Genomic DNA, 17,337 nt, shown 5'->3' on the forward strand with positions numbered 1-17,337 from the left:
ATATATATTATTAAGTAATATGTTACAAATTATTATTGTTTTTATTGTATTTCATTTAAAAATAACATTTTTCCTTTATTGTAAAATTTAAATATAACTTATTTTTACAATTAAAATCTGGCAGCACTGAATATCAGCAGCCCCATTTTAAAATAATGTGACAAAATATCGATAGTGGTAATAAAACATCGATGTTTCGAAAGATTTGGGAAAAGTCGATGTTTTCATCGATGTTTCTCCACCTCTACTATTTTCGTAGCGGTCAGGGGCGAAATTAACAAATTAAAACAAAACTCACCTGGGTTTTACAAGGTAGGTGAAGGACGTGACCACTTGCTAGGTTCACTTTTCCCATTGTGTCAACGTTGTTTCGGAGGGGGCGTCGTGAGACCCAGCTCAGCCGGCTAGGTGTTTGCGTTCATTGTCGTAAAATCAATATTACTAATTTTGCTTTACGTTTACAACGTGACATAACTAAATCGCGGCTCCAGGCAGCTAACTAATTCGTGTGGTGCCTTCTTTTTCAGAAAGCGGCAGAAACGTACCTGGAAAACATCCCCTTAGTGCAATCGAAGAGAAGACATGTCTGCGCCGGTGATTGTCGAGGCCACGGTCAAGCAGACCGCCACGGTGGGTGCTCCTCTGACCCCACAGAAATAATGTATTCTCTAATTTTATCATCTACTTCCAGCTGATTTTCATGCATGGCTTGGGAGACACGGGGTAAGTCCTATATAGAAAATATTTGTCAGCTTCAACTGATTAACGACCTTTTTTTTCCGCTCAGTCATGGCTGGAGCAGCGCTTTGGCCGCCATCCGGCCACCCTTCATGAAGGTCATCTGCCCCACGGCGCCCACACAGCCTGTTTCGCTGAATGCCGGCTTTAGGATGCCATCGTGGTTTGATCTGAAGACCCTGGACATTGGAGGGCCGGAGGACGAGCCGGGAATTCGGGAGGCGCGCGATAGCGTACACAGCATGATACAAAAGGAGGTCAGTGCTGGAATACCCGCAAACCGCATCGTCCTGGGAGGCTTTTCGCAGGGCGGAGCCCTGGCATTGTACTCGGCGCTGACCTATGACCAACCGCTGGCCGGTGTGGTGGCTCTGTCCTGTTGGTTGCCGCTGCACAAGCAGTTCCCCGACGCCAAGGTCAACAGCGACGATGTGCCCATCTTCCAGGCGCATGGCGACTACGATCCCGTGGTGCCCTACAAATTCGGCCAGCTGAGTGCCAGCCTGCTCAAGTCGTTCATGAAGAATGTGACGTTCAAGACCTACAGTGGACTATCGCACTCGTCGTCCGACGACGAGATGGACGACGTCAAGGTGAGTTAGAAGAGGTGCTGGTGCACCAAAGCTCTGGAACTTAGCTAATGAACTTCATTACACACTCTTTGCTCTTTTCAATTACAGGACATAATCAGTAAATGGGTAAACTAATTTCCAATGAACCTTAGCACTCTATTAGAACGTACTAAAGCCCCCGACCCAGCCCGTTGCATTCCAACGATCACAAAATACCATGGAGCAGACGAACATAATTAAAGCGTTGAAAATCCAAGCGCAGTAAGAGAGTACCACACACAGAGAAATATGCTAATTATCGAGTACGAGTCCACCACTCGCTCTCTTGCGTAGCCCACTTATGGAAATTATCACTAAAAATCAATTCGGAAAGCAATCAATTATACACACACGTAGCTATACCTAAAATTTAATGAAATGCCAAAATACAAGCAATTTGCGAGGGAAATTCGTCTGGGCGAGACGTGTTAGAGTGTAAGACTCTCTTTGATATTGGTTCGCTGCTTAGTTATTTCGTTTTACTTACTTCGGACTTGTGCGTATTTTAATTGAAATTAATAAAGTTATATAATCCAGCAAAAAGAAATTGAAATTGGTCCGAAAATTCCTTAGATTTCCTTGGATAACCAATCCCATTAATACTCGATTGTCATTGATTTATAATTTGTAACTGGCCATCGGGTGCTGTTTCAGATCTAAAACTAAAATAAACACAATTTAACCCATTTGTTATTATTAGCTAACCGAAATCTTTCGTATTTTATCCATTTTCAATTGACTCTTTGTTTTTATTTATTTTTCGTTTATTGTTTTTTTCGAACAGCAACAGAAAACCAATCATCTGTAGAGCCGCGGATGCACTGGTTACATTTTGAGATTCGCATCGTTCACTTGTAGTTAAACCAATGGCAATAAACAATCCGGTTGTTGTTCAGCTTAAGAACTCCAGATCCTGGGCACATACTATCAGATCATGTTTTAAATACGTACTCACCTGCTAACCCTTCTCCTTCAGACCGATGTCTAGCCGTCATCACTCACCATCTTTCATCTATATATTTGCAGACACATTGGGAGAGCCAGAACATGGCTAGAAGGGCGCAATGCTGCGAGATATCATAGTAGCAGAAGCCAGTGCTAGAATAGTGAAGGTTCCTTCCACAAATCAAAGCACCTCACCCTAGTCAAGATGTCTCGAGCCGCACGAGAGAATTGTATTTTAGTAATTACGTTGTACATACACACTCACAAATAACACTTAAAATGGACTTGGTACTATGAAAAGGCTGTCTCCTTTCACCTGGTGAAGTGACAAGAAAACTGGTTCGCCAAAGCGAATTGCCAATAAAGTTATTTAATGCTCTTAACTTTAATAAAAAAAAACTTAATAATAAACCGGGGCCATCCATTAAATTTTTACTTAATTTATGTAGTTACATAAAGTATTTTTAAAATTCATTTTGTATTTTTTAAATATTTTGACCAGTGTTGTAAAGTGCTAAGGCTTTTTTGGTGTTTTTAAAACCACTATTTAAGCTTTGATTAAGGACAGCTTTGACAATCGATAAATAAAATGGGCGCCAAAATATTTAAAATAGTTAATAAATAAAAAAAAAATACATTTCTAAAGTCGAATAAAAATATAAAGGTTTGTATAAATTTAAATATTTATAAATGGTTTTAAAAAATAAATAAATTTAAAGTTTTACTTTTATTTATAAACAAATTTTTAAAATTTAGAAACAAACACTTGTTGCTTAAGGTATAAGTTGTTATTTTTTATTTCTTAATAAAAAATGTATCCATTTAGCCTAAATAAATTCTGTTTATTGCATACAAGATCCATCAAAAGTAATGTGTGACGAATCGTTAAAATATCGGACGGAACACAAGCCGTTGGGCTGCCGGAATTGAGCGGTCAGTTGATTTCACGCCGCCGCCGAGAGTGGACGCGGTTTTCGCCAGTGCTTCTGCAGCTTAAAATTCGCGTCGCCTTATCCTCGTTGCCGGGAATATTATTGAATCGCAATCCCCAAAGCCAATGTAAGAAGTGAAAGCGAAAAATCAATCTAAAACATATATATGCGTAAATGCATATGCATATGCCAAACAAATCAATTTCGCAATATTTTCAAAGTACTTAAATTAGGGCGAAATATATGTGGTTTCGTGTGTGGCGCTTTGTTTTGGGTTCTGACTCTATACACAAAGGAGACGAAGGCTACTACATTGTGTTTTTGTGCTTGCTATTCAACAAAGCCGCTGGAACAGAACAAAATTCTACAATCTAAAAATGCACTTGCATCAAATTATGTACTGCGAAAAATTGAATTCGAATTATAAATAAAATTAGCTACTTGGAGTGCTTGTCTTATCATTATTAAAAAAAGAAAATTCTTGCATATTGAAGATAATGAAATAATTAAAAAAAAACAATTGCTTGCAGAAGAACATAGAAACCAGGAAACCATTATATTATAATAGTTTACTAGTCGGCAGACATTTCGTGTTTGAAACTCTCGTGCAGCCACATTAATCAACTGGAAAATATTCAATGTTGCTAATAGCTCATCTTTATTAAATAATCCCTATCAATAATTGAATTGCAAATTAAACGAAAGTGCATATTCTTTACACACCTGAGCTGTGAACCATTATTTTAATAGAGCTTTTTTTACATACATGTGTATGTACGAATGTTGGTTATGAAGAATGATCCAACCCATTGATTTTCTGTCACTAACCTATGACTTTTGTGGGTAATATACTGTAAACAAGTGATTAACTACATGTTCTCCATATCCGATCCCTTTGTTCAATTTTTTTATGAACAACTTAGCGACAGCCGCCAGTTAAAGTTTTATGGATTGCACTTGCACGTGACAAGAATTGATGGCTTAAATGCACCGCCAGTCACTTTCAGACCAAAATTAAACAGTTCTAAAAAAAGCTATAAACTAAGTAGTTTAAATATAAGCTGGTTTATTGTGACATTAGTAAAATTGTAGAATATATAAAATAATATGTGAATATAATGTTTGCCAATTATCTTCTGAATTCCAGTTTATAATCTAAATTTATGCAAATTTTAGACATTATTTTTTTTTGACAGAACGTCATACATTGACGGGGAATTTTCGGGTTAACCCAGCCATTGAGTTTATATTTAATTCGCAAAAAAAAAGAAGGTAAATGATTAGTTATATGTCTGAAATAATTGATTTACTCGAGTCCAAATTGCCGGTTGAGAATAAGCTGATTTTTCGTTATGCTAAACTGGTCGGTTCGGGTCAAGAGTTTAGCTTAATTGTTGTGCTTCTGTTGCCACCTGACGTCACGAAAAAAAAAGCATGAGAATGGAAAATAAATCTGACAGAAAACGAAAAAATTAACATAAGTCGCTGGCTGAAGCATGCCTGCCAGATTGGCATGCATATTTAAGCTTTCAATTAGCCAATCTATTATCAACACAATGCTCATTTCCTTATTGCGATTTGATGCGTCGAGCAACACGAACTCTCGGATGCATTTGTATCTTTCAATCTTCCCGTTCGCACTTGCAAAAAAAAAATAAAACTAAAACGAAGCTGAAGGGTTTCTTTTTCAGAACCAAGAACGGGTTTTTTTCAGTCTCGCCATCAGGCGCCAGGTGACTTCAAATAATCAGACGACGCCAATAACATTAAAAAAAGCAAATATAATACGCTTTCAAAGCGTGTTTACTTGCATAATTTTGGGAACAGTTAAGGTATTTCGAATATATTAAAAATAAAACATGTATTTTTGTTTACATTTGTAAGCACTTAAGGACCCAAGTCCAAAGTCTATGTATGATTCATGAAAGAATCTCGGGGCTCATGCAGTTCGTATCTTTCAAGTCGGAAATGCTTTAATAAAATTAAATCGTCAAAACATTGTTTCAAGTTGAGTGCAAGTTATAAGCTAGCGTTTAATGTAATAGCCTGTGGGTGAAACGAACGACCCGCAATTTTGATGACGAAAACGTGACGATAAATCTGTGATATGAAAAAAAAGCAACAAAAAATCATGACAGACAGTCCCCGTCTGTTAATGTTTGTATTTTTCAGACTCGTTAGTGGTTGATTAGCATTAAATGAGCCGGAATTTTGGATTTTAGTATTATGTTTCGTAGGTATTTTCTAGTCGCAACAATCCTAGTCGGTCGTTTAGTTTTTTATTACCCTTTTTTTTTATCCATATCCAGGAGTCCCTCAAAGTCAGGCAACGGAAAGTTTTTTAGCTGCACACTCGCACGTTCCTGTGGCTGATTTTTTACGATGGTATCTTGAGGCAAATGGGTTTTATTTTTACGTTTTAGGTATCTTTGTGCAGTCAGATAATCAGGTGTATATCCAGAACCAAGCAAGTTCTTTCCAGACCTACAGAAAAACTACTTTGTGTACATAGTTGGTAAACAAGTTATTGAAAATAAAGTGCATGATGGATTTAAATGATAAACTAAGACTCAAAATTGAATATAAATAATAGTCTTCTATAAGTGCCTTAAAGCTTGTTCTATAATATTTTCAAGCCTCTCTATATTAGGTTTAAGATCAGCTACCATCATTTTATGATTAATAATTTTACACGTTCTTGGTATGTTCCAGTTCATTGACTTGCTCAATAATGGGCTAATAAAAATGCAAAAGCCATTCATTTCAAACAGCTGTTCTTAATAACAAAAGCTCACACGTTTAGACATTAAGTATACAAATAATAATATATACATATATATATTACTTTTTACTTAATGAAGTCGTTTGGGGTCGAAATTAAAGTCAAATTAAAAGGGCATATATAAATGAAGTTTTTTTTGAGAATTTATAACACAGTTTTCATAAAAAAGCTCGATTAAATGCATGCAGTATTTCAAGTATTAATGCTCTTTAAAATTCTTATCAATTCATATATGCAAAGGTATGGAATTCAAGGCCAGAGCAAGATAATCCGAAAATTGTTGATAAATGGTATTGAATTTTTTGTTTTTTTTTTTAATTCCCTTGGCCACGTTTCTTTCTCTCCCACACATGTCAAAATCCATAATGATTAATTTTTATTTTCAGCGCGTCGTCGACGAAGAAGTCAGCGCGATCAAAACAAAACGGGTAATATATCTGCAATCACACGCCATGCGTTTGTGTAGATTGTAACAAAAACAAAAAACCCACAACAATATTCGAGAGAAAAACAAAAAAATAACTGAATAAAAAATATATAAATAAATAACAGCAACCACCCCATTCCAATTCCGACTTTGGTGCGGTAGGTAATGACACATTCGGAAAGCGGGGCACGTATTTAGATGCGAATGAGCATAAGTATCTCTAGAACCGACTCGAGTCCCACCCATCCAGACCCGCTCCGCCACCAACGACGCCCATTAGAATATAGTAATATATGAGCTTTTGAGAGTGGCATTAAATAACGATAAACCGAACCATTCCAAATCCGTCATGGAGCAGTCAAGGAATCTTCTATCAAAACAATCCAAAGATGTGGAGTTTCAAGACGTCTTCTACACTGTTAAGGAACGCAAAAACTTTTGTAAGTTTACGTAATTTTTTATATCTTAAATAAGCATGCAATTATATTGAAATGGGTCCAGTTTTTTTTTTTAAATTGCAACTCTACTTTGTCGATTTCATAAGTAATAGTTATTGGCCATTTGTAAGCCCTTTTAAGATTCTCTGAATATATTAGTGGTGCTTGTTGAGTACTTTAATTATTATTTAAACCACACGTTTCTCAACAGTTTTATTAGATAAGTATTTTAAATAATCAAGTTATTTTGTGGGTTAATTTCCTTATAAACATTTACAAATGCATTTTAATATTTTGATAACCAAGTCCTTCACGGGTCCATTGCTTAATACATGTGTCTGCAAAAACCAAATATGTATTTTTTTTATGAAATGTGTTTCAGTGGCGGAGGTTTTATTTGCACTCCAATACCTCAAAGTTGACTTTGGCTGTTTGGCTTCCACCATATGTGGTATGTGGCTTTATGTGCTCTGTGCAATGTTTCCTCGCCGTCCGAAAGGTATAATGGCCAAGTCGCTGGCTGGTCAAGCGCTAACTACTCCATAATTATGGGGCCAAAACAGCAAAACGATGTTTTGACCTTTTTCTTTTATATTTCTAATGTGTCAATTGCAAAACTTGTTACGTTTTTTTGTGAAGTATGAAGCACAATAAAAATAAAGCTTGATACACCCAGTTGAAATAAATTTTACGTTCTGGTCCACGTTTATGGCCATAACCTTTGCCACTTCAAAAGAGACAAGAAACTACTTTTGACAGTGCCGGGCCTTGTTTGACCAAAAACCTCAAAGGTGTGTACGGCTGGAGTCCGGCACGGATTTTTTTTGCCATGAACGCTATTGACACAGAATCGATCGAATGGTGTATGTAATTGGAAGTGAATTGGATAATGCAATGCATTAGTGCAGAGAGTCAAGTTTACTCTAGGCTTTAGAGTAGTTCAATTAAAAGACTAAATTCAAACTGAAAAGTGTCCATTTAGGTAATAGAACCATCTCGAAGTAGAACTATCTAGCATTAATCATAAATCCAAGGTATGGTTTTGAAACAATTTTTTTAGAAAGTATATCATGGAAGTTGATTATTTAGATATGCCCTGGCCCTGAAATGCAGTCGTGCTTTGTAGGCTGTTAGATTTTAAAGGAATTTCATTCGTAGTCTGTTAAATGGGCTGGAACTGTTTACGAAATGTATTCACAAGCAACTCTACTTCAGCCATAGACCAAACGAACGAACTTCCTCATTCAAAACTCAAGTACGCCTGATGATTAATTATTGCTCATACGCCATGTGCAACGTGCAACTCGCAGCAGAGCGCGAGATGTCGCCAAATGTGGTCGCCATGTGGAATACAATAATGAATGATAAACACGAAAATGCAATCGAGACAGTGAGTGACATAAATATATGCACAAAATATATATTTATTCATTTATTTAGAGCTATTGAAACTCTATTTACTTCACACCCTAAATACGTTTAGTTTACACAGTTGCTGGTTATTGTTAAAATTGTATACTTATAGTCGCAGTAAGCACTGTACGAATAAATATGCTTATGTGGACAAATAAGTATGTGCTTAATATTTTGTGTACACTTTTATCTCCAAACACACATATGTACATTTATGCACATTGCGACTTCCTCGATTTGCCCCGCATCAATGGAAACTACTGTGGTGGTTTGGTGCGGTTTAGTGGCAGCGACAAAAACATCACCAACTAGCTAACCTCATTATCATCATCAACATCATCATCATGATCGGCAGCAGCAGCAACAGCGACTAAAAAAGTAGCAGCAACAATTGCAACTACAACAGCTACAATATTATGTTGGCGGAGAGTGAAAAGCGAAAATTGCCCAACATTGATTGAATAATTTTCCCCTCCAAAAACTCGACGGTGTTCAGACACGTTTTCTACAATTTTTTTTTTTTTCAATTTAAAGTACCCCCTTTGAATTCCCTGGGGGCACTATCGGGATTAGTCAGCCAGCCAATGTCCGGGTTTTATCCCACACTAAGGGGCAAGACTCAACTTTAAAATGGTATGCACGTTGGAGCAGCTTGATTTCTGAGTTCAATGCAGGGACTTTGAGACAGTGATCTCAGGAAAAGATGAATAATACATACTTATCTGCCAATTGTTTATAATTAATGGCTGACAAATCTGGAAGCTACTCATCAAAACAAATAGTTTATAGACCTATTGATCTATTTTATAAAAAGGGTATGATTATTGGGGGCATTGATTAGTCCGGGGATATAAAAATGGTTTTTTATTATACATCTTTTCAACCTATACCTCGACTAGAGCCTCTATTTTCAAGGCTAGACTTTTTAAAATCTTACTAAATAGATTCCAATTTTATTAACATTTCTATTTAGAATTTATAATTTTTTAAATGAAACGTTTTAACGTTTTAAACGTTGCTTAGATAACTTTTTATTTTGTGATAGTTATAGTTATAGATTGCCTCCCAAGCTACTTTTTCTTAAAACTCTTCAAGTAAATGATTCCTAATCAGGAAATCCAGTTTTGTGTTTTAATTTTTTACTGCAAACCAAAAGCATCTGATTTTGTAATGAAATTAAAAAATTATAAAATTAAGATTACCTTTCATTACCTTTCAACAATACGTCGTTTTAGAGTCAAAGATTTGTTTTGCCAATTAAAAATTACAATTAAGACGCAAAAAGATTATTTCTTGATGAGATGTGAAGCTTTATTGTTTTAACATGAAAGGTGTAAATTTTCGCACCTTTTAATTAGGTTTATTCTATAAAGATCATCGAGTTTTTAAGTTTTTTAATCATGTTCTGTATTATCTTCTGGGTGGTAATATTACAAAAAGCAACTGAGATGGTCACGCCTCAGTATGTGATCCACGTAGAATCGTGGGAGAAGTCATCCATCAAACACGGCTCATTGTTGAAAAGTTGGTTCGATAACCTGGCCAAAACCAACGTACCACTGATTGTTTGTCGATTGTTTTGCTGACAATTTATGTTTTTTTTTTATTTTTGGCGTTGCGCGTGCTCAGAACGTGGTGTTCGGAAGACTTTAAAGTTTGTAAAATGGCCAGGCTAATTGATATGTAGCTGGGTAGCTAACAAACTTTGCTTTGGTTGTGAAATGAATGTTAATTGGGTGCTGTGTGGGCTGTAAGAACTAGGTCAGCGAATGCAGGTCAACAAAATATACACAATTTAATAGAAAAATGTACAAGGAACTTGTTCAGAAAAGCTTAGATTTGCACTCATGTATGTAGATTGGCGAAATAATCTATTTGATGCGCTCTTATCAATGTCAGTCAATGTTCATGAATTATGTACATATGTACATATGTGGGTTCAGACGGGCAATTGGCCTTGAAAATTTTGTAAGTGAACCTCTAGATAACCCAATGTCTTTGCCACCAGGCGGATGTGTTGTCTAGGTTGAACTCTTCTGACTTGACAGCAACTAAACAAATAATTTCAGTTTCTAGTTTTTAATTTGCGAACAAAGTACTGTTCAATAAAATTATTAAATCATCCGTCTGGTAGAAAAAGCAAAAAAAAAAATCACAGGAATCAATTATTGCACGAGACCTTCGGGCCGTTCAAAGTGGTGCTGATCACAGCTGCACAACTGATAAGAGCGGTGGTGGTGGCATTGACACATATATTTACTCATTTGCACATTGAGACTCTACAGTTTGCCGCCCATTCAGAATGCAGGTCAGGTTCGATCTTGGTATAGTCAAAAATAAACAAAAAAATAGTATTCCCTGGAAAAAAACAAGCATGTTTTCGACTATTTTTGTCAAATTTTTCCACCCCATTTGAATACGAATAAATTACACACGTGGGATATGATAGGGTTTCCGGTGTGGTTCAGGTGTTGGGGCCAGACACTTTGGAAGCTGGTTTCTGGCAAAAACGCCGAGTCATGCAATCTTCTCCAGACCATCAATTGCTGCCGGCGAACTATTTTTCGCTGCCCCAGCATGACACTATAATTATTTTTTTCTAGGGAAACAAAAATCTACATGTATGATAATAGTTACTTTTCCTTAAAATAAAAACCAATGAAAAGTGAACTTACTTTTATGTATAAAAAAATTATGTAAAACTAGATTAAAATTAATGAGATTGCCAATCTACAAAAATCAGCTTATATAACCAGTTAGTAAACAAAAATTTGTATACGTCAATAGAAGAATATATTATTTTCAGATGTTTATTTTTTAATGAATCACACATTTGCTTTTATTTTGTTGAAAGTATTTAGCATATTTATTTATGATTAAATTATTTTTTAGTTCGCGTCACCGGAGAACGTCAAATACTGAAGGGAGTCAGCGGCAGTTTCCGGAATGGTCAGCTCTCGGCCATCATGGGGCCCTCGGGAGCCGGAAAAAGCAGTTTACTGAATGCGATTTCGGGATTCAGGTGAGCAAATCAAATCCAAAAACCTGATTCGACTGCATTGAAGTCATTCCAACTTCGGAGTGTAACAAAAACAAAAGAAGGCCTCTAAAAAAACACTTCAATAAAAAAGAACAATTCTTATAACATTTTAGCGGAAAAAAAAAACATTGAACCGGTTTCGTTCTCACCCGCTGACGAAATGCGAAGTGTCAGATGTATTCTGAAAGGTATTCAAAATCAGCTAAGGTTCTGAAACGTAACAAGCTTCATCTTTAAAGTTTTTCTGACAATAATACCTCTACAAAAAATGAGACACAATAGGTTTTTGGAAATTTACCAATTTTTAAATAGAGTGGCAAGTCATTAGGCCACAGATCATTGTAGAAGTAATGGTATTGTTATAGGATTTGATTATTTTTGGATCATTTATTTATAAAATGTATATATCACATCTTAATTTCAGGAGGGAAGGGGTAACTGGAAGCATCAAGATTAAGCGGGACAATGCCTGCTATATAACGCAGGACGACCACCACCAGACGCTCCTTACTGTTGAAGAGCTGATGAACCTGGCCGCCGATCTTAAGCTAAAGCATCGCCACAAAAAGGCCGAAGTCGTTAATGATATTCTAGAGAATCTTCATCTTAACCACAGACGCAATGTTACTGCGGAGAAACTGAGTGGAGGAGAGAGGAAACGACTCTCGATTGCTCTGGAATTGGTCGACAATCCCAATATATTCTTTTTGGATGAACCGACCAGCGGCCTGGACGAAGTGACGGCGGCCCAGTGCATCCGAATGCTGAGGGAAATGGCCCACGAAGGACGCACCATTGTCTGTACCATCCACCAGCCCTCGGCCACCATATATAACTACTTCGATAGCATCTATGTCCTGGCCAAGGGTCACTGCGTCTACCAGGGCAGTCCAAAGGCTACCATTCCCTTCCTGCGTCTGGCCAGGCTTGACTGCCCAAGGCACTACAGTCCCTCGGATTACAGTAAGTCACATACACAGTTTTATGGAGTACCTCAATCTCTAACCCAAATTTAAATAGTCATAGAGCTGGTGGACGCCGAGGAGGGGCATTTGGTGCCGACTCTCAGTGAGCTAACCGAGAATGGCAAGCTCATCTATTTGGCCACCCAATCGGATTATTTGGAGGCACCTCTGGAGTCGCAGCAAGCGGTCACCACTATGTTCGTGGAGCAGCCGAAGCGTCCGTTCCTGCCCGCCTTCTTTGCCGGAAGTGCCGCCTCCACGGACGGTACTCTGATCGGTGGCACAAGTGCCTTATTGGAGCAGGTGAAGGCCTTTTCGCGACGTCTTCACACAAATCGACGCGGCATTTCCGGAGTGCGGCAGTTTGTGGTCCTGATGCGGGTGATGCTCCTGCGGATAATGCGAGCTCGTCTGGCCCTGACCATCCAGTTCTTCCATCACCTGGTTTGCGGCCTGTTCTTTGGCATGATCTTCTTCAAGCTGGGAAACCAGGGAAGCCGCATGTTCGATCATCTCAAGTTCTGCATCGGTGCGGTTCTCATGATCGTCTATACCCAGGTGATGGTGCCTATTCTGAGCTGTAAGTCCTCTAAAGATTATAGGGTTTAAGTTTCTAACAGTATTACTTTCTATTCAGATCCCGCTGAGGTTAAGGTGGTCAAGAAGGAGACCTTTAATCGCTGGTACACGCTTACTCCCTACTACATGGCTCTGACTGTGTCCCGGTTGCCGGTGCAAGTCTTTCTAAACATCACCTTCATGGCGATCACGTACTGGATGTCCGGACTGCCGGAACAGCTCTGGCGCTTTGGTATCTTTGTGGCTGTCGGCCTGATGATCTCCCTGGTGGCGGAGGGCATGGGCCTGGCCATTGGAGCCACATTCAGTATAACGGTGAGTGGCAGAGCACACCTGGTAATGCATACTTTTTGGCTAAATTGGATTATTATTTCCCAACAGAATGGCAGTGTGGTGGGTCCAATGATTATAGCTCCTCTGATGGGTCTGGCGGTGTATGGTTTCGATTTTGCGCCACAGATCACCGGCGGCATGCAGATCCTGATGAAGTTCAGCTACATCCGGGTGGGCGTGGTGTCGCTGGTTTTGACCGTTTTCGGATTCCAGCGCGAAGAGCTGGACTGCGACGATATCTACTGCCATTTCAGTGATCCCCGAGTGCTTCTCAAATTCCTGGACGTGGAAAAGGTGTCCATGCTGCATCAGTTTGGTCTGCTGGCCATGCTGATGCTCTTCTTCCGGGTGATAATGTACCTCAGCCTTCGGAAACGCTGCTACACATGAGCAGCATCTGGGCCACGGACGCCCCAAATGAATCTTACTCTCCATAGTTGTAGGCAATGCTGTGATGTTCTATTTTTTATCAGACATATGTATGGATACTCCCCATGTACATAAGCATCATTCCCCTGACAGGACAGGATCGTTAAAATAGATCTAAGGCTAGGATCTAAGTTAGGACTAAGTTCAAGGCACACACCATCAACGAGCTCCAATCCAGGACATATCAAAGCATCCGTTTCGGAAACAAAGGTTTTTAAGAGAAAAGTATTAAAAAATGAAAAAGGCGAAATGGATTCGATAGTGTTCCATAAGGAGACAGCACAGTTTATAAGGTTTTCGTGGTAAAAGTGATTTAATTTCGAATTTTGAAAAAAATAAAGTCGAGTCTCGTCTATTCGAGCTTTTCTGTTGTGTAATTTTTTATGGCTATCAGCAGCTCATAGTACTGGTACTTCCGCCAGTTGATCTTGTCGTAGGCACTCTCCATTAGATCGCCTATATGGTTCAGCATCGATTCGGAGAGCTTTTCGCGGAAAAGCCCCTCCAACTCGGCGAGTTCATCGTTCGAGGTGACTGTTTCAACAAATGGTTTCAAAATGGAAAATATGGATTGGCTGTTGAATCTGTAAGATAAAAAAAATTATAAACCAATAGATTGGATTCACTGGCATATTCTATTCACCGTCGCACGATTTGGTCCATGTTTTTCATGAGGAACTGCTTGCCGACATAGTAGCCGAGATATCCTTTCAGCACACTGGTGAGGAGCCCAACAGTTAGGGAACGAGGCACCATTTTTCGATCCAGGGCCCATAGCAGCAATTTCCTCAGAGCCCAGTACTCGGTGCTACAGCTCAAGGCATGAAGCAAGACCCGTTTTTCGGTCTCCTCCTGCGACTTCTTGTACATGTCCCGCACCACCACCCAGAACTCCTCGACGCCGTGCCGGATGCCTATGCAAAGCACCGTATCCCGGAGGCCCTCGGGTATGACGTCCGTGGATGCTTTATCCATTGCCTGGCTAAACTTTATCAGGGCATCTGCCATGCACTCATGGATGTCGAACTGACATGCCAGCCGGTAGAGCATTGCTCCCAGGGAACTCACCGAGCCTGCTCCGTCAGTGTGCTTCGAGTCTGCTCCGTCAGTCGGCTTCGAGTCTGCTCCGTCGGTAGGCTTTGAGTCTGCTCCGTCAGTGGGCTTTGAGTCTGCTCCATTGGTGGGCTTCGAGTTTGCTCCGTCGGTTGGCTTCGAGTCTGCACCATTGGTGGGCTTCGAGTTTGCTCCTTCGGTGGGCTTCGAATCTGTTCCGTCAGTGGGCTTCGAATCTGTTCCCTCAGTGGGCTTCGAGCCTGCTCCGTGAGTAGGCTTCGAGTCTGCTCCGTCAGTGGGCTTCGAGCCTGCTCCGTGAGTAGGCTTCGAGTCTTCTCCGACAGTGTGCTGGGAGTCTGCTCCGTGAGTAGGCTTCGCGTCTTCTGCGCGAGCTTTAAGCATCATCATTTTAGACATCATGTTTTTTTTTGGTGGTGATGACATGGTTTTCAGTATTTCCTTAAACGGTGGACCCACCAACTGTTTCATGTACAACTAAAAAGAAAAATTCTATTGGAATCAGCATTGCATATAAAGTCCGCCGTATCCCACCTTAAAGATGCGGTAGCCTGTGGTCAGGTACATAATACTCTGTAGTTTCTCTAGACTTGATACGGCCGTCTGCCAGACCAGGTGGCTTGTCTCGTTCCGAAGATACCGCATCAGATCTAGGGTGACACTATACGGCAGGTAACCGGCCCACGATAAATGGAGGGCATCGTCCAAAAGGGCGGCCCGACTCACCTCCGGCACCTGGGTAAAGTTCTCCCGCAGGGCCTTGGCGAGAAGGCGCCAGTTCCGCAGGTCGTAAAAAATGCGTATAGGCGCCGCCACCTCGGCATTAACCAGGATCCATTCATCCGGCTCGATTACGTGCCGCAATTCCAGCGTTTTCAGCTCGGGGTTGTTGGTATGGCAGCCCAGCCACTCGGTCTGAGCCTGGGGATGCGTCTTGGTTATATAGATGATTGGTAGCCACCAGCAAGACTTCGACTCGATGGCCATGCCCGTTGTCTGGATGTAGCGTTGCTGTTTGAGGGTCACCGAACTATTGATGTCGTCGCGGAGCACGGTTATCAGGGGGAAGCCGGGCTGGTCAAACCACGAGTTCATTACCGTGGCCAGTTCAAGGCTGAGGGGCAGGCGGAGTGCCCGTCGGCCAGCCTGCTGAAACTCCTGCCACAAGAGGTTGGGTCCCACAGTCATGTTAGCATAGCGCTTAACAAAGCTCTTGATTCCGCCGTAGAAGATCTTCTCGCCAAGGGCCATGCACAGCATGTGGGTGAGCAGACACATCTTGGAATTCCGCAGGTTTCGGTGGGCGGGGCCTCGCAGATGCGCCGCCACCTCCCTCGACTGAGGCAGGGAGTCCTGTTCCATTACTCTCAAGCGGACGCTTAACAGGCGCGACATGTTGTGGCTTACGTCTTGGTGACCCATGGACGCCACCTGGATGGCCAGGTAGTAGTTAATACCATTCCGCACCCATGCTAAGCTCAAGTCACCGAGGCTCACCAGTCGACCATGCCACTGGCGCACCACCAACGCCGCCAGACTCTCGTGAAGGATCTCCTTCGATGCGTTGCTCGGGCCCAGGTCGTACTCCCCTATCACCAGCAGGCCCATGCTGCTCCTCTGATCCGAGTACTCCGGCAGAACCACGACATCAAACTTTCCGCTCTTGCCAGAGAATAGAGGCTGGCCGAACAGGGTCTCCGAGTCGCTTAATAATTTCGGTGTCACCGCCATCACAAAATCCAGTCGATCCTTTACTATTGGACGTGACCAAATGCTGATATTTACACCCATGGTGCCATTGGTGGTGGTGTTTAATAGGTTCTCCATTGAGTGCAGTGTCCACATCATCATGTGCGTGGGTAGCGGTGGTGTGTCCTCGAAGATGGTCACTTCGAAGTCCTCGATAGATGGGCTGTACGAAGACAAGAGAAATAAGGATGACTAGAATATAGTCTTATGGTCATAAATCATACTGAGCCTTCTTCTCCGCAACGGGCATGTTGCTCAGGGCCACATATTGCTTGTGATGGTGCATTCGTAGATGCAACTTGGTCCGCAAATGGGGAAGATCGAAGCAGGGAAACACGTAGCGGGCGTAGGCCGGTTCCATGTGCGTAAGGGCATAGAAATGGGGCACTGGTGTGTTGTAGCGAACCGAAAAGTATCCAAACTTCTGAGGCTTGTTCAGAGCCCCCTGAAAGTAGATGTAAAGCGTGTAGGTCTCGCCCAGCCAGAGTGTGTGCGTAAAGACGATGATCAGCTCGTCGGCTGAGGGCTTATTTTTACTCCGAGTAGCCTTGACCACAGAAATCCGACGACCAGTGTACTTTCGAAGCAACCACGTTTTATGCACGACCAAGTTCAATTCGGTGGAGAATATCGTTAACTGTTTGGTGGAGTTCTTCACCGCCAAATCGATGGCCACGAATCCTTCGTATCGGTTCTGCGCCGATCCGCCTTCCATGCGGGTGAGGATAGTGAGATTGTAGTAGATGGGTTCCACATTGTCGTCCGCTACTCCACTCGCAAGAGAATGAACTAAAGCGATCAACAAAAGGCCCAACATTTCTATTCGAGACGCAAACACCAACTGGACAAGTTCTCAGCTTGTTTAATTTGAGAATGAATCTGGTAA

At 40.9% G+C, this 17,337-nt stretch overlaps 3 protein-coding genes across 6 annotated transcripts; 2 read left to right on the forward strand and 1 right to left on the reverse strand.

Moving 5' to 3' along the window:
• Positions 1–175: 175 nt before the first annotated feature.
• Positions 176–2,675, forward strand: Apt1 (Acyl-protein thioesterase 1). Of its 2 annotated transcripts, none has more exons than XM_017234699.3 (6): positions 176–312; positions 528–630; positions 692–723; positions 788–1,331; positions 1,419–1,436; positions 2,376–2,675. In XM_017234699.3, the coding sequence occupies exons 2-6, from the start codon at positions 583–585 to the stop codon at positions 2,430–2,432; spliced, it is 699 nt and encodes a 232-aa protein (XP_017090188.2). In that variant the 5' UTR covers positions 176–312; positions 528–582; the 3' UTR covers positions 2,433–2,675. The 2 variants fall into 2 exon arrangements, with proteins under 2 accessions (XP_017090188.2, XP_017090189.2); XM_017234700.3 differs by lacking the exon at positions 2,376–2,675 and adding an exon at positions 2,134–2,276.
• A 546-nt stretch (positions 2,676–3,221) lies between these two features.
• On the forward strand, positions 3,222–13,995 carry LOC108120797 (ATP-binding cassette subfamily G member 4). Of its 2 annotated transcripts, XM_070279316.1 has the most exons (7): positions 3,222–3,353; positions 6,395–6,875; positions 11,178–11,307; positions 11,750–12,288; positions 12,346–12,870; positions 12,928–13,184; positions 13,251–13,995. In XM_070279316.1, the coding sequence occupies exons 2-7, from the start codon at positions 6,785–6,787 to the stop codon at positions 13,590–13,592; spliced, it is 1,884 nt and encodes a 627-aa protein (XP_070135417.1). In that variant the 5' UTR covers positions 3,222–3,353; positions 6,395–6,784; the 3' UTR covers positions 13,593–13,995. The 2 variants fall into 2 exon arrangements, with proteins under 2 accessions (XP_070135417.1, XP_070135418.1); XM_070279317.1 differs by lacking the exons at positions 3,222–3,353; positions 6,395–6,875; positions 11,178–11,307 and adding an exon at positions 11,564–11,678.
• On the reverse strand, positions 13,984–17,299 carry LOC108120796 (aminopeptidase Q). 2 transcript variants are annotated; one of them, XM_070279315.1, is made up of 5 exons: positions 16,676–17,299; positions 16,200–16,614; positions 15,237–16,133; positions 14,275–15,179; positions 13,984–14,215 (listed from the first exon to the last, which is right to left on the reverse strand). In XM_070279315.1, the coding sequence occupies exons 1-5, from the start codon at positions 17,266–17,268 to the stop codon at positions 13,984–13,986; spliced, it is 3,042 nt and encodes a 1,013-aa protein (XP_070135416.1). In that variant the 5' UTR covers positions 17,269–17,299. The 2 variants fall into 2 exon arrangements, with proteins under 2 accessions (XP_070135416.1, XP_017090095.2); XM_017234606.3 differs by having other exon boundaries at positions 15,237–16,614.
• Positions 17,300–17,337: the final 38 nt, after the last annotated feature.

This window comes from Drosophila bipectinata, chromosome 3L, assembly GCF_030179905.1.
Source record: "Drosophila bipectinata strain 14024-0381.07 chromosome 3L, DbipHiC1v2, whole genome shotgun sequence".
Taxonomy (NCBI): domain Eukaryota; kingdom Metazoa; phylum Arthropoda; class Insecta; order Diptera; family Drosophilidae; genus Drosophila; species Drosophila bipectinata.

Excerpts from the sequence above, each read along its gene's own strand:
- Apt1 (XM_017234699.3), top strand. The coding sequence starts at position 583 with ATGTCTGCGCCGGTGATTGTCGAGGCCACGGTCAAGCAGACCGCCACG. Across the intron at positions 631-691 it reads CGGTCAAGCAGACCGCCACG|CTGATTTTCATGCATGGCTT; the intron begins GTGGGTGCTCCT and ends ATCTACTTCCAG. Across the intron at positions 724-787 it reads CATGGCTTGGGAGACACGGG|TCATGGCTGGAGCAGCGCTT; the intron begins GTAAGTCCTATA and ends TTTTCCGCTCAG.
- LOC108120796 (XM_017234606.3), bottom strand. The coding sequence starts at position 17,268 with ATGTTGGGCCTTTTGTTGATCGCTTTAGTTCATTCTCTTGCGAGTGGA. Across the intron at positions 16,615-16,675 it reads GTTGCGGAGAAGAAGGCTCA|CCCATCTATCGAGGACTTCG; the intron begins GTATGATTTATG and ends GTCTTCGTACAG. Across the intron at positions 14,216-14,274 it reads ATGGACCAAATCGTGCGACG|ATTCAACAGCCAATCCATAT; the intron begins GTGAATAGAATA and ends TTTATCTTACAG.
- LOC108120797 (XM_070279316.1), top strand. The coding sequence starts at position 6,785 with ATGGAGCAGTCAAGGAATCTTCTATCAAAACAATCCAAAGATGTGGAG. Across the intron at positions 11,308-11,749 it reads AATGCGATTTCGGGATTCAG|GAGGGAAGGGGTAACTGGAA; the intron begins GTGAGCAAATCA and ends TCTTAATTTCAG. Across the intron at positions 13,185-13,250 it reads GAGCCACATTCAGTATAACG|AATGGCAGTGTGGTGGGTCC; the intron begins GTGAGTGGCAGA and ends ATTTCCCAACAG.